The sequence below is a fragment of the Girardinichthys multiradiatus genome, chromosome 5 (assembly GCF_021462225.1).
Source record: "Girardinichthys multiradiatus isolate DD_20200921_A chromosome 5, DD_fGirMul_XY1, whole genome shotgun sequence".
NCBI classification, from domain to species: Eukaryota; Metazoa; Chordata; class Actinopteri; order Cyprinodontiformes; family Goodeidae; genus Girardinichthys; species Girardinichthys multiradiatus.
Genome location: NC_061798.1, coordinates 15,182,563 through 15,203,612, shown reverse-complemented (window position 1 = coordinate 15,203,612; position 21,050 = coordinate 15,182,563). Strand labels below are relative to the sequence as shown.

Sequence of the window (21,050 nt, the reverse complement as noted above, 5' to 3'; positions counted from 1 at the left end):
GGTACCACGAATCATAAAATATATTGGATTCTTATATTACTAATAAAAAAGACGTGTTTTCTATTATAGATTTAAATCACTGTGCTAGCTGTCCCTGTTCGCATTCACACTTAGTAGGTCGGTTTACAAACGAGCCGTAAAATAAACATAGCAATTTAAAACACACACTGTAACGTTTGACTTTCAACAAGAGTCAATGACAAAAACAAAGTAAATGTCAAAAACAATAATATATGAAACAACCTAAAAGTGGATTTGGAAATGACCAGTTATAGTTACATTAATCCAAAAAAAGTTTAAATTGGTTCAGTTTTCTTGTTAAATTACATGACATTTCTTTCCTCAGTAATCCCCGTACAGAAAAATATTGACGATATTTATTGTGACAAATTCTGAACCCCGATTTAATTTTGATCTCATCTGGTTCTGTGTAAATAACACTTGAAACTCACTCACTCCACAGGACATCATTTATTAAATATAAAGTTGGGGAATATTGGATAGTGCCCGCAGAGCTTCCTAAAATACACTTGCAAATATAGATTCCAAAAACATGTGCTCTATTTTTGTTCTTTCGCGTTTCTGTCACATCTCAAGTCATCAGAACCTAAAGCGAAATCTGCTCGGTAATCGATTACAATGACTGTTGATTGGCTCTACAATTGCGTCATGACGCCCTTACGTCCTCCTTTCCTCTGCTACCGACGAGGTGAGGATAGCAGCGAAATTGTTTCGGGGGTTTTCATCTAACTCCATCTGAGTCTATTAACACATGTTCTTACATATGTTTTAACAGCCAGAAGACTAGAATGTTAAATTTCACAACATTAGCTATATTTTTATTGTGTTTCAAGTTTCGCTGGAGAAATGTTAGTAGTTTGAACGCAGTTCACCCGTCTGCGGCCTGACGGTCTGTTTGTGTTAATGGCGGCAGCGGATTGAACCGCTTTAATTATAAATGTGGGGCTTCGTTCAGCTCCTGGTAGTTTGGGTGACTGGATCAGGGGTAAATATCCAAGGTTTTATTGCGCTGTCTGGGTTGTAGCACCGTGACTGTAGCTCCGTGTTAGCATTAGCTCAGTGTGGCTACATCCAACTGGGTTTGATTGAAGCTTCAATCACCTTACAGAACCTTTACATTAACATGGCCTCTCCCGCTGGACGACCTAGATGACCAGACTTGTTTATTTCTGGTTATTTTATGTCTACTGCTGAGACCAGATTGAAAGCCTATAATAATAATAACTTTTTGTGTGTGTAGAATGAAGACCATTCTCAGCAGCCAGACTGTCGACCTCCCTGACAATGGTAAGAAGCTTGTGATCTTTCTACAGTTGGAACACATTTATGGGGGTTCTGCTTTTAATCTGACCGCTTGGCTTTGGTAGTGGAGGTGAGGTTAAAGGGGCGGACGGTGATGGTGAAGGGGCCCCGTGGTAAGCTCACCAGGGAGTTCAACCACATCAACCTGGAGCTCAGCCTGCTGGGCAAGAAACAGAAGAAGGTAAGGATGAATGGAGGAGCCATGTTGCTCAGATGGCTTTACTCTGTGCATCTGGACATTAATTATTAGCGGTGATTATTAGCAATGACCAGGAAACCAGAATATATAAAAAAAAAAAAAACGGTTTAAGAAACATTAGGTGAATGGTATCATAGATTGAAATCTTGATTTATTTAATGAAATGTTTGTCAATGAGTTTGAGAAAGTCTTGTTGGCCTCCATGTCAACTTTGCTCTTTCACTGCAGGTCTTGGTGCTCAATTCAGATTTTTTTTGTTTTGGCTGAAATCAGGTTTATTATTTATTTTTATTCTTGCGCTGGTCGCTTACACTATTTAATTGCGATCAGCATAAGACTTCAGTCTGAACGACCCGCATGATGTCGCATAGCAGCACACGGTTTACAGAAGTAATAATAGATTTCTGCGTCTGTTATTAAGTTGTTGAGCAATGGGAGCGGACAATATTATGACCACATCATGTCAAGACGAAGAATGGTTGAAGAAAAGGGCAAAGCTATACCAGCGGCCTTATGTGACCTTTGTACAGAAGTGACGACTACTACTGTAGAGACATCTGTGTGGATTCCTGGTCGGACAGCGATGTGAAAGTCGGATGCAATGAGACATGACCTTTTGGGCTGCAGACGTTTTGAAAACCATTGGATACGTATTCGAAATCAGACTGCCACGAAAAAGTCGGACATAAGCATAAAAAAAAGTCGTATTTGAGCTGCATTTGTCTGCATTGGGAACAAAGTTGGTTTGTTTCCTCATATTGTCAACGGTCACCGGCCACTTGAACATTTGTAACCTAATGAAGAAGCCTCCCTCCTTTGTTCCGTTGCATGTTTGACTGATGTTGCGCCTGAAAAAGTTTGTTTAAAAAATTACCACTGGCTGACATAACCAGCACCTGATTATTTATACGCCATCGCTTTTTATCATACGCCGTTTCGGTATCGATTGTGTGAAACTGATCAGGCTCCCTGTGCTGTGTCCCTTAGCTTCGTGTGGAGAAATGGTGGGGAAACAGGAAGGAGCTGGCCACAGTGCGCACCATCTGCAGCCACGTCCAGAACATGATCAAGGGTGTCACTCTGGTGAGGTCCTGCTCAGCTTCTGAAAGAAGTAGTTGATTCCTGTTGTATGGCTGTGTCACTATAGGCTGCCTCTATTCTAAAATAACAATGTGACTCTGTTGGTGTTATCGTTCAGTGTCTTAACACTTGTCGTTTGCTGCAGGGTTTCCGGTATAAAATGCGCTCTGTCTACGCCCATTTCCCCATCAACGTGGTCATTCAGGAGACTGGAACTCTGGTGGAAATCAGGAACTTCCTGGGAGAGAAGTACATCCGCCGTGTCAGAATGAGGCCTGGTGAGTCGGCTACACTACAAAGATTCAGGAGCTGTGAGAAGGTTGCATGGGAAATTTCCTGATGTATTCCAGGGTTTAACTTCATTTCAGCGTGGATAAAAATTGTTACAGTTTGAGACCAAGTGGGAAGGATGGGAATGGTGGCTGGCTGTGTTTAGAGTTTGCCAGTTTTTCGAATGGTGGATGTATAAAAAACAAAATGTAGCTTGAGTTTAAAGTCAAAATGATCGCATTCAGTGGGTTACATACAGAAGTATTACTTTCTAACTATAACAGTGCAGGGTTGGGTAGTTTTGACTTTTAAAGGGCTAGTGTCCTGCATGATTTCAGTAAATGCCTTGTTAACAGGCTCTTTTAGAAACGTTCAACAGGCTGAGGCGGCGTTCATGATAGGAGGGTTGGTGCTGGGACACGCAGGACATCCGCCCAGAGGACTGGAGTTGCCAAACTCGGATCTAGTCCAAGTTTCTCTCTTTTTTTTTTTTTTTTCTATTGTTTAAAATAATAATAATTCTGCTTTTTCAGTTTTTTTTCTATGTCAAATCTGTAACTAAAACATTTGATGTTTTATTTGCTAAAACACTAAAGATAATCGTAAAAATTTCTTGCTAAGCTTAGATTAGTGAAATATTACATCTCTACTGTAAAGCTGAGACAATGAATCGGATTAATCGCGATAAATCGATTATTGAAATAATTTTCAACTTCTTTAGTAATCTTATTAACTGGAGTGTACAGACTCTAAAACATGGCATTTACTGAAAAAACCCACTCAGAGCAGTAATTAAGCTAAAACTGTAGAAAAAATAGATACATTTTGCATTTCTGATGAAAAACCTTCTTTGTTGCGAAATATGCTCCCATCTAGACTCAAGTGGTGTAGTCTTAGCTCCACCTGGTACAAATCCTGTAAAAAATCAATTATTAATTAACAAAATAATTGTTATTTGCAGCCCCACTCTGTCATAATGCTGCTGCCTTCCAATGTTAATTTGCATGAAACATGTTAAATGTTTGTATTGCAGTAAAGGGGAAGGATACATTATAGAAATATGCATTAAAGTTTATCTTGTTCTGCCTGAACCTGCTGGTAGTGATTAAAATTGCTTAAAACTGCGGCGCAGATTTGAAAATTCAACTGTGATCCTCCTGTAAATATTGTGTAGTGGCAACAAAAACAAATCCTCTTCTGCTTTGCTTCCAGGAGTCTTGTGTTCAGTGTCAGCGGCCCAGAAGGACGAGCTGGTCCTGGAGGGTAATGACATCGAACTGGTCTCAAACTCAGGTAGGTAAACTGCTCTGTGAATCACAGAACCGATTTCAAGAGGTTCTGGTGCCGGTTGTATTGTGTTGAGATTATCTACTGTCACCACTTTGTTTAAAAGCCAGATAAAATGCATTTTTTCTGCCTGAAATGAACTGTGATGACGTTAAACTTGGTAGCGTTTAAGGTTAATCCTGTAAAGTGTTGCTTAGTTTCTTTTTGGAGATGTTGGTAGTTCATGACAGGAATGTGAGGGCAGAAGTGATCATGTTGTCGTGCTGCTCATCACCACCTCCTCTATTGCAGCTGCTCTGATCCAGCAAGCCACCACAGTCAAAAACAAGGATATCAGAAAGTTCTTGGATGGCATTTATGTGTCTGAGAAGGGAACAGTAGTGGAATCAGACCAGTAGAAATAACATCAACTGATGTGGAGGTTAGATGATGCCGCCGGAAGTCCGTCTTGCTTTTTCTCTCCACCTTACTCTTTTTCTTCAGTGTTTTTCTCAGATGTCTCAGTTGCATGCTTCATTTTAAATGTTGCCAGTTATATTGCCTTTCCTTTTTCGTCAAACTATTTGTCTACTTGTTTTTGCACCTTGTTGCTCTTTCTTACCCACCAGTGCATGTTTTGCTGTAGTTTCACTGCATTTTTGTATGTTTACTGCAGCTTTCTCCATCACTTCGTTCAACCTTTCCTTCTTATTTTATACCCCAGGCCCAGAGAAATGAATCTCGGTAACTCCTTCCATGTTTTAAAGTGAGTTCCTACTCTCACATAACTCTCCTGTTTCTTGCAGCGGCATTAATCCAACAGGCCACCACAGTCAGAAAGAAGGACATCAGAAAATTCCTGGATGGCATTTATGTCAGTGAGAAAACCACCGTGGTGGAACAAGATATTGAATGAAGAAATTCACTTTTCCTGTTATGACCAATAAAAGAAAACTTCTTTATACATTTGTTTACTGTTTTGATTAAACTACAATCAGAATAAGCATAGCTAGAAGGCTATGCAGTCAGGTCGGGGTCAATGCTTACATTTCCACCAAACTATTTAAAGGGTCAGCTTATAAAGGGAATTTGGAAAATTACAACAGATCAGTACCAGGTTTAATGGATTAAATATTAAAAAATACAGTAAACTAGGCTAATTAATGGCTGATTTGGTAAATCTTGGTATGCTGTGTAGCATTGGTAGGTCATTTTAGGGGTGGGAGTTAAATGCACGGACATACTGGTCTGTTGGCCAGTCTAAAATATCTAAAAGAGACCCCCCCCCCCCGTAAACACAAACTTCAATTTCAGGTTGAAATCTGTAAATATTACATTTGTAAATGTAATTTTAAACCATATCCTATCAAACCTCAGAGCTAAGGCTGTATCTGACATAATTCAGTGTCTTTAGATAGTGACAAAACAGACTATATGTTTCCATTCATTGAGTCAAAGCTGTGTGAAAGACCAAAATGAAGCCTGCCAGAAAATGATTTGGCTTCAAAGAGGATATTCACATAGAGCTGCTAGCTGAAACCTGCTATAGTGTCATGTCTGGTGCAGAATCAGGTCTTCATATTTTATTATTATTATTATTTGTCTTCAGATAAAGTTCATCTGCTGTAGTTATATTTTGGGTCTAATGCTGTTACTGACACTGATTAACTTCCTCACATTTTAAGCGCTGCACCATATGCAGTCATGGTCAAGTTAAAGGTCCGGGCAGAAAAGTACTGAAGTCAAATTCAAAGAAAAACCTGGAAGAATTTTGATCAGGTCCAGTAAAAAAGGTTTAGAAGGATGTCAGGCCCCTTGGGAGCAAAGGATGAATAAGTTACAGGAGTTCAAAGAAAGTCTTATGGAGAAAGTGGTGAAAGGATGTGTTCTACTGCATCTCAGCGTGGTGCTGAGAGCCCTGCAGAGGATAGTGAGGGGAGCTGAAAGGGTCATTAGTGTGTCTCCACCTCAGGTCCAGCATCTGGAGCAGAGGTGCTGCAGGAACAGGGTTCAGAACATTATGTTAGAAACTCAGCTTACATTTTAAACTGCTGCCATGGAGCAAAGAGCTAACATCACAAAGCAGAACCAGCAGACTGCTCCACAGCTTTCAGTCTCAGGCTGTTAACATGCTGAACTGCTGGGAAGAAGACCCACCTTACATTATTCTGGTTATTCTGCGTTTTCTAATATATGTCTAGTTTATTAATAAGAAATCACACCGCAGCATTATCAGTTCTTGTGATTTTTAGTTGAACATTGCGCATTTTGTTATGATGCATTGCCATGGCAACGGGGTTGTTTCTTACAACCAGGAGCAGCTAATTAATATCTCAAAAGCTCAAATAATACTTCAGCTACAACCCCAAATCCCTGATGAGTTGAAAAGGAGACGCAGTGGATGCAGAGCAGGAGTTAAGAGGAGAGAGAGAAGGAGGAAGTTCAAACCGTCTCTTCCGTCGATTTTGATGGGCAATGTGAGATCGTTGGGAAACAAGTTGGATGAACTCCAAGCCCTACAAAGGACCCAGCCAGAGTACCGGGCATGCAGTATCATGTGTTTTACTGAGACATGGCTGCAGGATCATATCCCCGAATCCAGCGTCTCTCTGCCGGGCTTTTTAACCATACGAGCAGACAGAGATTTAAAGAGGAGCGGCAAATGTAAAGGAGGTGGACTGGCAGTACTTGTGAACAACAGATGGTGTAATCCAGGACATGTAACTGTGAAGTGTCATCTCTGCAGTCCAGATATTGAACTGTTGGCAGTAAGTTTTCATCCATATTATTTACCCAGAGAGTTCACCAGTGTTATTTTGGCAACAGTTTACGTTCCACCTTCCGCTGTTGCTGACACTGCATGTGATGCCATCAGCTCAGTTGTTGCTAAGCTACAGACACAAAACCCCAATGCTTTTGTGGCAATTTCTGGTGATTTTAACCATGCTTCACTCTCTGCTACACTTCCAACGTTTCAACAGTTTGTCAGCTGCTCTACCAGAGAAAACAAAACATTGGATTTGTTTTATGCAAATGTCAAGGACTCATACATCTCTACAGCAAGACCTCCTCTAGGCAAATCAGATCACAATCTTGTTTTTCTCTGCTCGAAATATAAGCCCCTTGTTCAGAGGCAACCTGTAATAAAGAGGACTGAGAAAATGGTCACAGGAAGCTGAAGAAGCTCTGCAAGGTTACTTTGAGGCTACAGACTGGGACGCACTGTGCCAGCCACATGGAGAGGACATCAATGCCATGACTGAGTGTGTAACCAACTATAAACTTCTGTGTGGATAACATCATCCCTACCAGAACCGTGAGATGCTTCCCCAATAACAAACCTTGGATCACCAGTGACCTGAAGGACCTGCTTAACAAGAAAAAAAGAGCCTTCCGAGAGGGAGACAGAGAATTATTGAGGAGTTTACAGAAGCAACTTAAAGTCAAGATAAGAGACAGCAAGGACATGTACAAGAAGAAGCTGGAGAGCAAGCTCCAGCAAAACAATATCAGAGATGTGTGGACAGGGATGAAGAAGATCACAGGCTTCAAGCAGAAGGATGATCAGACCGATGGAGGTCTGGACAGAGCCAATGAACTGAACACATTCTTCAATAGGTTCAGTTCAGAAACAAGCTTCGCATCCTCCTCTCCTGCTCACAGCCAAACAGACATCCCACCCTCCTTTGACCCACAGGACCCACAGCTGTCCAGTAACACCTCACATTTTTTATCTTCCACCTCAGCCCTAGACCCTTCTGCTTCTACATGTTTGCCTTCAACCAAATCAGAAGATGCTGATACTTCCTTTGCCTCCACCTTCCACCTGTGTGTCTCAAGAAGTCAGGTGAAGAGACAACTGGAGAGACTGAATAGGAATAAGGCTGCAGGTCCAGATCATGTCAGCCCTAGAGTCCTGAAGGCCTGTGCAGAGCAGCTCTGTGGGATTCTGCAGCACCTCTTCAACCTTAGTCTGGCCCAGAAGAAGGTTCCATTGTTGTGGAAGACCTCCTGTCTTGTTCCGGTACCAAAGAAAACTCACCCATCAGTCCTCAATGACTATAGACCTGTTGCCCTGACATCCCACATCATGAAGGTCCTAGAGAGACTCCTGTTGGTCCACCTGGGTAAGCAAACAGTAAACCATCAGGTCCACCTTCAGTTTGCTTATCGCTGTGGAGTTGGAGTTGAAGATGCCATCATACACCTGCTTCAACAAACCCACTGTCATCTGGACAAAGCCAGCAGCACTGTGAGGATCATGTTCTTTGATTTCTCCAGTGCATTTAATACAATCCAACCTGATTTGCTTTGTCAGAAACTCCAGAAGACTCAGGTGGAGGCCTCAACAATCTCCTGGATCAAAGACTACCTGACAAACAGACCACAGTTTGTGAGACTGAAGGGTTGTGAGTCTAACCAGGTAGTCAGCAGCACAGGAGCACCACAGGGGACTGTACTCTCACCATTCCTTTTCACTCTGTACACCTCAGACTTCCAGTACAAGACAGACTCCTGTCATCTGCAGAAATACTCGGATGATTCTGCAGTCGTGGGGTGGATCAGAGATGGACAAGAAGCTGAGTACAGGAAGGTGGTGACCGCTTTGTGGCATGGTGTGGAAACAATCATCTCATTTTGAACGTGACTAAAACAAAGGAGATGATTTTAGATTTTAAGAGAAACAGGAATAAGTCAAAATCTATTTCTATCATGGGAGAAGAAGTGGAGGTGGTGGAGGAGTATAAATACCTCGGTGTTCACCTGGACAACAGACTGGAGTGGAGATGCAACTGTGAAGAAATCTATAAGAAGGGACAGAGCAGACTGTACTTCTTGAGGAAGCTTAGGTCCTTTGGTGTTTTCAGCAAGATGCTGCATATCTTCTATAAGTCTGTTATGGAAAGTTTGATCTCTTCTGCCATCATCTGCTGGGGAAGCAGCATCAGAGCCAGGGACTTAAAAAAGCTCAACAAGCTGATAAAGAAGTCTGGCTCTGTTCTGGGGACTCCTCTGGAACCTCTGGAGATCATTGTGGAAAGAAGGATTCTTCATAAAATGAAGAACATTATGAAGAACCCTGAGCATCCTCTTCATGAGACTGTCCTTCAACAACAGAGTGTCTTCAGTCAGAGGCTTCTTCAGATCTGCTGTAAGACGGAGCGCTACAAGAGATCCTTCCTGCCCACAGCCATCAGCATCTACAACGTCTCTTTGAAGAAACCTACATAATATGAGCTACAACAATATTTAATTTACCTTTGGGATTAATAAAGTATTTTTGAATTGAATTGAATTTTGTGGAGTTTATTACGTTTTTGAATTCCCAAAATAAATTCGGCACGTTTGATGACGTAGTGACGCACGCCAATCCTGTAGCGGTGCGTCACCTCCTAGCGACCACACTGCTTGGCGCCAAGCAGCTGAAAGATTTTCTGACTTTTCTGCCACCAACCTGCGTCCAGGGTCCGAGAGAAGCGGGTTCACCATGGTAGGTAACAGCTGAAGGTTCTGTCCGTCCAGACCAGGAGCTGCAGAAACACCAACGTTACTCAGTGTCGTGTGGTCAGAACCTGCTCTCATTTTTAGCTGCAGCTAACCCGCCCCAGTTTGAAAACGGACAGCTTCACACTAAACAGGAGCATTACATTATTTAAATGTGGACATGTTTGCGTTTACGTGCAGGGTTACATCTGGAGGGAGTGAAAGATACTGAACCTGAGGTCACCAATTAATCCCCCAGCTTTCTTTCTCTGTAGTTTCTCTGCATCTCAGTCTTGTGCTTCCAATCACAGACTGGTCTATAGAAGCTGTAAAGGTTTACAACCGAGCTGGGCTTTAATCTGCTTCATTAATCTCTCTGTTTGTGTGCAGGACATCAGGCGGTTCTTTGGTCCTTTATCAGGGAAGCCTGCCACAAATGGAGACAGCAAAGCAGATAAGAAAAAGACGAATTCCTCAGAAGAAGATGTAAAGAAGAAGAAGAAGAAGAAGGAAAACATTAAGGCAATAAGATATTATCCTCCACCTTGTAAAAAGACCAGGGGTCCCCTTTTTTCTTGTTCATTAGACTCTATTTTTACTCATGTTCTTCAGGTCAAAAGCTCCAAAAATGAAGAGCATCGGAAAGGCAGCGAGAAGAAAAGAAAGAAACGTCAAGTCATAGAATCGGGTTTGTGAATTTTAGGCTTTTATATCATAGTTGCACATGACTAGACTAATAGTCTGGAAATGCACCGATCAGGCCAATTCTGGCCAATACCGATTTCTGGTTGTCCTTCACGTCTGACCTGTTGATTTTGACCTATTGCAATTTTACCTTTTGTTTGTCTCTGAACTATAAATCATTAAAAAGAAATAATGTGCTGCAGGCTCGTTGATATAGAAGTGGTAGGTTTGAACCAGAATAGCACAACATTAGGAAGTCATGAAAGTGCAGTCATTACCATTGACGATAATGACCGCAATCAAAGCATATTTTCCTCACTGTTTTATTTCTTTCCTTTAATCACAATCTCCACACCCCTTTCCATGAGCTTTAGCATGTTGATCGCTTAAATCGACATCACTTTTCTTTTTCTTTCTCTTTTTGCATCAAAATATGCCCCTAGCCTTTTTGATTTTCTTTTTAATGCATGAACGAACCTGTTAGTTGATGAGTTTATCAACTCTTCAGACTGACATAAATATAACAAACAGATGTTAGCTGGATTATCCGCTTGGAAACGACTGCGCGTTGCCGCAGCTTTACAACCTCAGACGTTTCCAAACCGCTGAATCTGTATTTGTTGTAAAGGGAAAAGTGTGGAGCCTTCTTTTAAATTAGCTGACCAGCAGTGCACAGCTACAAGTAGAGGTGGGGCAGCACTGCGTTACTATATACAGGCGGATAAAACTTCGGTCACTCCAGCTTTTTCTGGTGTTTCATTAAGAGGAAACCATTAGAACGGTACATTGGAACATTTCATCGGTATGAAATGGTAACGTCTTCCTGGTATCCCAGTTTTTCTTATAATCAACAGGCTACATAAACCTTTTTTTTTTTTTAGCTTTAGATCTTGGTTTTCGATAGATGTTCATAATCCATTCAATAAGCATCAAGATGCCAGAAAACCTTATTAGGATTATTTGTAAAGTCTTCAAAAAGCTGGAGGGGACCTTGGAGCCCTTGGAGTTGCATCATTAGGATTTTTCCGAAAATTGGATTAGAAATGAATAACGTGTCGTCCTTGTTTGTCGTTCTGTTCAGATTCTGAAGCGGAGGAGGAAGAGCCAGTGATGAAGTCTAAGAAATCCTCCAAAGAGAAAGCAAAACCACCTCCTAAGAAGGATCCAGTGCAGTACGTCTCTGAAACAGGTGAGACACGATCTTGGTGCAAATCTCACATGAACTCAAGATATTTTCTCAGTTGCACCTAATGTGTTTTAGTTTTTAAAGGAAAGGTCTGTTTGTCTTTTGAACTTTCAGACTCGGATAGTGACAACTTTCAGAGTCTGAAGAAGGTCTCCAAGTCCAAACAGAACTGCACTGATAAAAAGTCAGAAGAAGAGAGTTGTAGTCCAAAGACCAAAGAGCGGGTGAAGTCTCCTGCTAAGCCCCCTTCCAGCCAGGAGAAAACAGGGATCAAGAGCCCTAAAGTACCTACAACCCCTAAACTACCCCCTCCCCCTCAGGCCAAACAGACTCCCACCTCTGTATTCGACTACTTTGGCAGTGGAGAAATTCACCGCTCGGACAAGAAGCTGGTAGCCAGCACCAAACGAAAGGCTGTGAGTTGACTTTCGTCTCTTCAAATCCTCCCTGACGTCTTTTCTAATGCTTCCCCTACTCTGCAGAATAAAGACTTAAACCGCAAGCTAACTTTATAAAACTCATGTTTTCCCTCAGCCAACTCGAAACTCGGATGACCTGATAAGCGATGAGGAAATGGCCCGTCAGCTGCAGATGGAAGAGGACATGGAGGTAAGATGGTGATCAGCTGCAGGTTATTTCCACATAGATCTGGGATCTTTTTAGAACTGCAGAAACAACAGACTGGTACAAAGTAGCGTAGCAGAGTTGTGAAGTGGATGGAAAATGATGCATCATTTTTTTTTTTTAAACAAATAAAAATCTGAAAAGTGTGGCATAATCAGCCCCCTTTACTCTGATACAATATGTGAAGGCATCAGATGTTTGTTGGATAAAGTTGGTCATGTAGAACAAAGAACATAGCAGACAGGTCAGAGAGAAAGTTGTAGAGACGTTTAAAGCAGGGTTAGGCCAGAAAACCAAGGTCATCTGTTTTGCACTCCACATATCTGGCCTTTATGGAAGAGTGACAAGAAGACTCCCATTTGCAGCTTGAAACGGGTCATGTAGGGGACTTCTTAAACGCATGGAGGAAGGTGCTCCGATCAGAACCTTTTGACCCAATTTTCCATCACAGTATGTGTGATGGAAAATTTACACTGTATCCCTACTTGAAACATGGAGGTCAAAGCATTACGCTTTGGGATGCTTTTCTTTAGCAAGCACGGGAAAGCTGGTCAGGGTTAATGGAAAGATGGATGGAGCTAAAAACAGGGCGATGTTAGATGAAAACCGGTTGAAACACTTGAGGCTGGTTCTGATGTTCACTTACCAGCACGACCCAAATACACAACCAGAGTTACAATGGAATAGTTTAGATTAAAACATATTCATGTGTTGGAATGGCCTAGTCAAAGTCCAGACCTAAATCCAATTGAGAACCTGTGTCGACCTGAAAGTCGATAGACTTGAGTCATGTTGACAGAGTGGATGAAAACGTCAGTCTTTAGGTCACAACCGAATAAACTGAAGTTTGTGGTTTAAGGGGCGTGAATACTTTTGGATGACACCAACTATGAAACTCCCACAAGTAAAACCTTTTTTATGTACTGTTCAGATAGAAAGATTATCTCAGTTTGTTCTTGATTTAGATTTTTTTTCCTTCAAGCAGGTGGAAAAACAGGTCCATGAGGACGAGGAGTTTGCCAGAACGTTGGCCATGCTGGACGCAGAGCCACAGCCCAAAAAAGTAATGGAGCCCAATACTTTTTATAAAGGCATGTCCACTACAGAGGGAATGTGATGTTTTTGTACCTTTCCTTCCCCAGGCGCGCAAAAACTCTGAGGAAAAAGTGGGCCAAACCACGACCCCCAGAAAGAGCAGCCCGTTGAAGACCAGTCAGAGCGCTTCAGAGGACATGATTAGTCCATCGCCCAAGAAGAGCCCTGCTCCGGTCAAAACTAGCTCCAAGCTGGCTATGATGAAGAAACGGGATGAGGTGAAGGACGAAGGAGTGAAAAGTAAAACGCCCACTTCGCCGATGAAAAACAAAATTTCTCCAAAGAAAGAGCCCCGTGCTTCATCGATTTCAGACATGAAGTTTACACCCAAAACAGGAACAACATCAACAGCGCCCACAACGTCTCCTAAGAAGCCCGAGGTAATGCCATGCCGGTGCCAAGGAAATGCTGCTTTAAGCAAGAGGACAACACTGACCCATTCATTTGAGCCACTTTAAAGTTGCATCTTGTTTCTCAACCAGAGCACAAGTACGAGTCCTGATGATGCAGAGAAGAAGAAGATGCACTCTTCAGCTTTCAGGAATTACCTCAACAGAGACGGACCACGAGCCCTGGGATCCAAGGAAATCCCGAAGGTAAGATGGAACGTCACCATGAGGAATTGGCTGCTTCTCATTCATTCGTTATTTAAAACCAAATTTCCTTTCATTTTGTTTTGTTCTTTCCAGGGAGCAGAGAACTGTTTGGAGGACTGCGTGTTCGTACTGACGGGAGTCCTCGAGTCGATGGAGAGAGACGATGCCAAAGCTCTCATCGAGCGCTACGGAGGCAAAGTGACGGGCAACATCAGCAAGAAGACCACCTACCTGGTCCAGGGCAGAGACAGTGGAGTGTCAAAGCTTGAGAAGGTCAACCTCCCATCAGCCTTTGCCACGTAATGTGATGAAGGTTTATTTAAACACAACCAGAGTAGAAAACAGACATACTGATAATATTAATAATACTGATAATGATGATGGTGATCTCGCTTTCAATATCATTGCTGTTTCAAAAGGAACAATCCCATAACACTTATACAGAACCCAAACCAACTAGTAAAAAACCTAAAATTAACATCATGTTTTATTGCAGTTGCAAAATCTCACACTTTTAGAAAACTCAAATTCTTTATTTTTATACATTTATTAAACGTGGGGATCATGTGTCCCTCATGGGGAAAGCAGATATTCCTCATCAACACATATCTGCCTCACTTGAACGGCATTTTTTTCTTGTTTTTCTCATGTTGAAAGTGGCTGAAAGAAATCCTCAGACTCTGATTGCACATAAAGCATAAATTACAGAAATATTTCGGCTACATTTATGGTATGAGTTTTCCACTTCTGACTGTGTTTTGCTCTCTTTAGGCTGAGAGTTTAGGCACCAAGATCCTGGATGAGGATGGTTTGTTGGAGCTGATCAGAACCAAACCAGGAAAAAAGTCCAAGTATGAGATCGCTGCAGAAGCTGAGGTCAGTACCTCTACACTATTAACTGCATGAAGGCCTTTACTCGGTATGTAAATGGTAATAAACATGGACATGGCTCGTATTCCACTATGGCTTAAGAATAGCAGCTAAATCAAAATGGAAATAACTTGATGGAAATTTACCAGGAAGTTCTTAAGCTCACCAAAGATCTCCAATTTGCCAAAATATCTACAAAGCCTGCACAACGGTTCACAAAAGGAGGTATTTTTTCCCCAAAAAATGAAGCTTTAAATGATTTATTATTACAAACCACAAAGAATAAAACTATGCGGTGTTCTTTAACCCATTGTGACCTCAGGCTCTGTTGTGCCCAAGTCTACAGCGACCAGCATTAAGAGAATGTTTAATCTACCTGGAAATGGTTCTCTTGGTCTTGGACTGTTTAATAAAGTCGATCTCTCTTTATCTTGGGATGTTTTCCTGCCTTTGCATCATTCAGAGCAAAGCCTCAAAAACTAGGTCTCCTCCAAGTCAGAGATCGAAGAGCACCCCCAAAGCTCAGAAGACCTCCCCCTCCAAGGGTAACTCCCGGTCGCCTCAGACCCCGAGCCCCTCCAAGACTGGCCAGGCACAAAGTCGCAGACCCAGGACCAGCGGTAGCAGCACTCCATCTGGGAGAGGCTGCGGACAAACAGCCCGGAGGGAGCTGGACCTTCCCTCCTCCTCGTCTTCTTCAGCTGCAGGACCCTCACCCCCATCACCCCAGTGGGAGGCTGCCACTCTGCTGTGGGTGGACAAGTATCGTCCCCGTAGTCTGAAGGCTGTGATCGGCCAGCAGGGGGACCAGAGCTGCACCAACAAGCTGCTCCGCTGGCTGCAGAACTGGTACAAACACCACAGTGGAGGCCTGGACAAACCTGCAGGTAGCAGAAAAGTCGGCTCACCTCATATTGGCTAATCTGAGCCGTTCAGAACTTGTCGGTTCTAGATGTGCTTTCTGTTCAACAGTAGCAAGGTTTAGTAAATTTGGAGGAGGGAAAGATGACGGGTCAGGATACAAAGCTGCTCTGCTCTCTGGACCTCCGGGAGTGGGGAAGACCACCACTGCTGCACTGGTCTGTGAGGTCAGTCTGAGGGGCACACACTGGCATTTAGTGAGCCCACTGTGGTTGCATTATTATGAAATATGTGTGTGTTTTTGAAGGAGCTGGGCTTCAGCTACGTGGAGATGAATGCCAGCTGCACCCGCAGCAAAAACAGCCTGAAGGAAGTCGTAGCAGAGTCACTGAACAACACCAGCATCGAGAACTTTTACAAAGGTGATTCTCGGTTTTCCATTTGGGTCCACAAACGTCTGCTACACTCGGAGACGACATAAAGATGATTAGTTATGCTAAAAGCAGTAATGCCTGATTTCTCCCCTTATAAAATAGCTTCTGATTTTATACATTTTATTTCAGAAAGATGGACTGCCTGGTTTGAAATGTTTTCCTGGTTTGTTCTAGTAGAGATATTAGAAAGTGGCGTCATTGCTCTTCCCCTTCCCCTAGCAGAGCTCCTGCACAGTCTGGAAAAGTCTGGAATTGGATTTAAATATTTTCCAGGTTTGGATAAGAATGAAAATAGAAGAGCTGGAAAAATATGAACATTTTAAGACGTTTTCTTTTCCTCTGTCCTGACATCTAATCCATCCATCAGTCTGTATATCCCTCCATTCATCTTGCTGATTGTCCATCATCTGTCCATCCTTCCCTTTATCTAGCCATTTATCAACGCCTTACTGTACCTATTCTCTTCGTTTGAGCTGCTTCTCCTGGTCCTACAGGAACGTCTCAGACAGTGACCAGTAAGCACGTCCTGATCATGGATGAGGTGGATGGTATGGCTGGTAATGAAGACCGTGGAGGAATCCAGGTAAAGAAGCTCCTTTCTCTCAGGTTTAACGATGACTGACTGGTTGCATTTAAGACTTGTTAGATTAGAAAATTTCAAATTAAAAAATAAGGCTCTCTGGCCATATTCACTAGTAGCAATTAGTATTAATATTTCTGTTTGAACAGCGACTTTGTGCCTGTTTTAGGAAATGATCGGTCTGATCAAAAACTCAAAGATTCCCATCATCTGCATGTGCAACGACCGCAACCATCCGAAGATCAGATCGTTGGCCAATTACTGCTTCGATCTGCGCTTCCAGAGGCCGCGGGTGGAGCAGATCAAGGTATGCATCCTCTCTATTGTTAAACAGGGACGTGTTCATTTAGGTTGACCATAAATAAAGGATAGTCGTTATTGTTAAATTCATCCAAATGACCTAAATTAGAGGAACAATTTCATTATAATTTTGTTGCTGCCATAAGAAGGAAGCAGCCATAAGACATGGTATTTTATGTATTGATCTGTCCTTTTGTTTTTTTACCTAATTTTCATTTTTTTACAGGGAGCCATGATGTCTATTGCTTATAAGGAAGGAATTAGGATCCCTCCACCAGCTCTGAATGAAATAATCTTAGCCTCCAACCAGGACGTGCGACAGGTAAAAAGGTCAAAGCTTCACGCTTTATGAGGTTGAGGTATTTCTCTGTTTCCTCACATTGTCAACGTCTGCAGGTGATTCACAACCTGAGCATGTGGTCAGCCAAAGACAAGGTGATGACGTATGACCAGTGCAAGGCTGACGCAGCCAGCGCCCGCAAGGACATGAAGCTGGGGCCGTTTGACGTCTGCAGGAAGGTGTTCGCCTCGGGAGAAGAAACGGCCCACATGAGCCTCATCGATAAGTCCGACCTCTTCTTCCACGACTACTCACTGGCGCCGCTGTTTGTCCAGGAGAACTACCCGCACGTTCGTCCAGCTGCGGCTCGGTGAGGGTGGCGCGCCTCGCGGTGCAGGTCTGTTGAGACTACTGTCGAACTGTCCTGCTAATATTCCTGCACTCGTCTTTTCTCACAGCGGAGATATGAAGGCCCATCTGGTGCTGCTCAGCAAGACTGCCGACTCCATCGCTGACGGCGACCTGGTGGACAGGCGGATCCGGTCGGGACAAAACTGGTCCCTGCTTCCCACTCAGGTAACACCTGTCTATGAATTGTCTCAGCCGAGGTCCACCGTTACATTCAGAGGTAATTCCTGCTAAATACAGCTCAACCTTTTTCAATTTTTCGCGTTGCAACCACAACCTTCAGTGTTATATTAGTTGACCAAGTAGAGAATAGACAGCGCCTCATAATATGGTGGATCATTTACTGTCGTAACTGACAGGCTACTTTTATTTGTGTAAACGTTATCCGTCTCATTAATAAAATATTATTTGTCAGACTGAAACCAAAAGGAGTCAACTCTCCTAGTCAGGGAGCCTTAATTTCCATTTCATAGAAAGAATGTTATTAAAAATCTATTTATTCACACTTCATTTAAAGTATTCATGATTATATTGGATCAAGTCACTAAAAAAATCTGTAATTTACTTAATCACAGAGATGATTTCCAATGATTAAATAAGTAAAGATTATAACACAAATGTGAAATTCAACTATTTAAAGGGAACTGAGAATGAGTGCCGGGAGAATCGTTAGCTGATGTAACGTCATCAAAACCTAGAGGAATGTGTCTCTAAAGGTCAAGTCAAGGTTTTCACACATGAGGATTCATAATACCTGACTGGAGTCTGAAGTAAGTTTGCTAGAGAAATGGAGGGATTCAGAAGAGGAAGGCGTTCAAGGTCCAACAGGTTGTGACGCCAAAAAATCTCCTTGCATAGGACAGGAGAACCTACAGTTTGGTCGGAGAGTCGTTTACTCTTTCGGAACCAGCTTGGCTCTCTGCTCTGGACCCATCAGCTATGTTTTAGAGACAGTAAGAGATTCTTCTATAGCTCTAGATGTCAGTCTGAGACATGCGCTGAACTCTTAGCAGGAGCGAGTTTTAAACTGGCAGAAAAAATATAACTTTAGAGAGCATTGTTTAAAATGTATTGATATTAATCTAAATAAACTAAGCTATTAAGTTTCTCAGGACCAGTCTGGAATAAAATAATTTTTCAGCTCAGTGAGCTGAGCTTAAGCTACTTTGGAGAGAAGAACGGGTCTTGCAGCAAATACAGCAAAAGATTATCCTATAAAGCATTAATTGAGGCACACTGAATACAAATACACATTTATTTGATTAAAAACGGTGAAAATCATTGATCATTTTGCTTCCACTTGCTATACACTATTTTGTGTTTGTCTGTTACATAAAATCCCAACTAGAGTATGTTTATCATCACCTTCCTAAAATAAGGGCCCGAGTCATTTTTTCAATATTTTTCAGCAAACACAAAAAACGTCATGAAATATATATATAAAATGTATTAACAATTTCACCCAAAAAGGTAATAACATAGCTATTTCTTATGGTCCTTTTATTGAGCTACATATGTTTCTCCATTAGATCACATAATGTGGAAAATTAAAAGAAAAACTGTTGATAAAGTAATCTTTAAAAAGAAAGAAAAGAGTTGGGGAAAAAATCGATTACTTGTTACAACCGCAGGTTCTGGAGCTCTTCCACTCTTTGCTAAATGCTAGCTTCATGAATGTAGCTACTTTGTGGACAAAAATGCTGACTGAAAGACAGAATTAAAACACTAAATACCTATGTCTTATTTAATGCTTAGCCTTTATTATAGTAATCCTTATCACTTACCAACAGGGGATGAGTCCTGGATAATGTAAATAGCTTCAGTGGCTGAGTAGATTTTGGTTTTTCCTGAAGCAGTCGCCATTTTGAAAAGCCTGTAAAATGTCCTACACTTGACATAGGCCAGTGTATAACAGGCATGGACTTGCATGACCACCTCAACTGAGGCTTTAGACAATTAGGTGGGTAGAATCATGAGATGATGTGACTTTGGCCATTATTGTAGGAAGGTGACATTATAAGACACTGTATCACTAACATAGTTTGACCAGAATCCTTCCTGTCGACCAAAATGCATCCAAGCAAATGCTTTTAGACCCAAAAGATTTGAAACGTGTTTGTGTTTTCAGGCCATCTATGCCAGCGTGTTACCAGGCGAGCTAATGAGAGGCTACATGTCTCAGTTCCCAGTGTTCCCCAGTTGGCTCGGCAAGAACTCCTCTACTAATAAACATTCCCGCATCGTACAAGAGCTGACCTCACACATGAGCTTAAAGTAAGTTCCACCATACTCTCCTTCAAATCCAACCTGCATGGGGTGTTTAATGCTCACTGCTCCTGCAGGACCCTGAGCAGCAGACAGGCTGTGAACCTGGACTACCTTCACTACCTGCGACAGGCGCTGCTGCATCCGCTTCAGAGGCATGGAGCTGAGGGCGCCGCCCAGGCCGTGAAGCTCCTGGATGACTACCAGCTCCTCAAGGAGGACGTGGACAGCATCATGGAGACCAGCGTCTGGGGCGGGCAGCCTGACCCTTACGCCAAACTAGACTCCAAGGTGAGCTGGGGGGCAGTTGTTGTTCTTCACTGTAATCCTTGTATTCTGTGGGAACAGTTGTTAAATGTACTCCCAGTCTGACCCGTATTTTGCTGCTTCTAGGTGAAGGCAGCTTTCACACGGGCGTACAACAAAGAGGCCCACCTGACGCCGTATTCTTTGCAAGCCGTGAAGAAAGGTCGCAGAGGTGGAGGGGACCTGGAATTGGGAGGAGAGGAGGGCCCAGATGATCAGCAGTCTGATGACGAAGCAGAGGGCCTCAAAACTGACGCTATGATCAAAGTAAATATATTCAGACGTGGAAAGTATCTGGTTAGGTTACTGTTTAATCACCTGGTTGGTTTCTCTCTGCAGCAGAAGAAGACCAAAACAACTAAAGAGTCGACTAAGGAGAAGAAGGAAGATTCTGGGAAGGGCAAAGGCAAGGGGAAAGGCAAAGCTAAGAAGTGATGAGGAGAGAACAGTCCTGGACTCCTTTTACAGACCAACTCCTCTGCACTTAAATCAATCTGTTAAGCATCAGGATGAAGGGAAACTCAGCTGGTGTTCATCTATCATTTACTCCAACAATGACTGCTGCTTTTTTAACTTCCAGCATCTACATATGGAACAGACGCTGCTTGTAATCTGCCTGTTGTCCCATTATCATGTCTGTGTCCATCTGCAGGTATGTGTCTCATCAGTAGTGTGCATCGCTTCTGGCTTCAGGTTCTGGTCCAGCTATTGTAGATGTAAATAACGTGACTATGACAAGGAAGACTGTTATCGTTTGCTACAACCGTAACACAGAAATGTCTGTGTTACAGTTGTAGCAAACGATAACAGTCTCTCAGTTACTCCTTGGAGATTATTTACTTGTAAATTGCAATTTTCTAATAGAGGAATATGTTGCTCATACATGTTGGGAGTTTTATTTCTAGACGCACAGAAGGAATAGCCGTCCAGGTGTAACAT

General features: G+C 42.5%; 2 protein-coding genes across 2 annotated transcripts; both read left to right on the top strand.

Moving 5' to 3' along the window:
- The first annotated feature begins 1,150 nt into the window (after positions 1-1,150).
- rpl9 (ribosomal protein L9) lies at positions 1,151-5,102 on the top strand. Its single transcript, XM_047364537.1, has 7 exons — positions 1,151-1,308; positions 1,389-1,504; positions 2,510-2,605; positions 2,748-2,880; positions 4,085-4,165; positions 4,451-4,580; positions 4,945-5,102. The coding sequence occupies exons 1-6, from the start codon at positions 1,263-1,265 to the stop codon at positions 4,555-4,557; spliced, it is 579 nt and encodes a 192-aa protein (XP_047220493.1). The 5' UTR covers positions 1,151-1,262; the 3' UTR covers positions 4,558-4,580; positions 4,945-5,102.
- A 4,407-nt stretch (positions 5,103-9,509) lies between these two features.
- Positions 9,510-20,993, top strand: rfc1 (replication factor C (activator 1) 1). The gene is made up of 23 exons (XM_047365130.1): positions 9,510-9,629; positions 10,013-10,144; positions 10,235-10,310; positions 11,388-11,495; positions 11,607-11,908; positions 12,027-12,101; positions 13,102-13,179; positions 13,259-13,591; positions 13,694-13,807; positions 13,901-14,080; positions 14,579-14,683; positions 15,141-15,564; positions 15,650-15,765; positions 15,846-15,960; positions 16,467-16,555; positions 16,722-16,859; positions 17,079-17,174; positions 17,249-17,502; positions 17,591-17,708; positions 19,669-19,814; positions 19,883-20,096; positions 20,199-20,378; positions 20,451-20,993. Exons 1-23 carry the CDS (start codon positions 9,627-9,629, stop codon positions 20,544-20,546), a joined length of 3,492 nt encoding a protein of 1,163 aa, XP_047221086.1. The 5' UTR covers positions 9,510-9,626; the 3' UTR covers positions 20,547-20,993.
- Positions 20,994-21,050: the final 57 nt, after the last annotated feature.

Coding starts and splice junctions, on each gene's coding strand:
- rpl9 (XM_047364537.1), top strand. CDS start 1,263: ATGAAGACCATTCTCAGCAGCCAGACTGTCGACCTCCCTGACAATG. Junction 1,309..1,388: donor TGTCGACCTCCCTGACAATG/GTAAGAAGCTTG, acceptor TGGCTTTGGTAG/TGGAGGTGAGGTTAAAGGGG. Junction 1,505..2,509: donor TGGGCAAGAAACAGAAGAAG/GTAAGGATGAAT, acceptor TGTGTCCCTTAG/CTTCGTGTGGAGAAATGGTG.
- rfc1 (XM_047365130.1), top strand. Junction 10,311..11,387: donor ACGTCAAGTCATAGAATCGG/GTTTGTGAATTT, acceptor CGTTCTGTTCAG/ATTCTGAAGCGGAGGAGGAA. Junction 13,180..13,258: donor CAGAGCCACAGCCCAAAAAA/GTAATGGAGCCC, acceptor TTCCTTCCCCAG/GCGCGCAAAAACTCTGAGGA.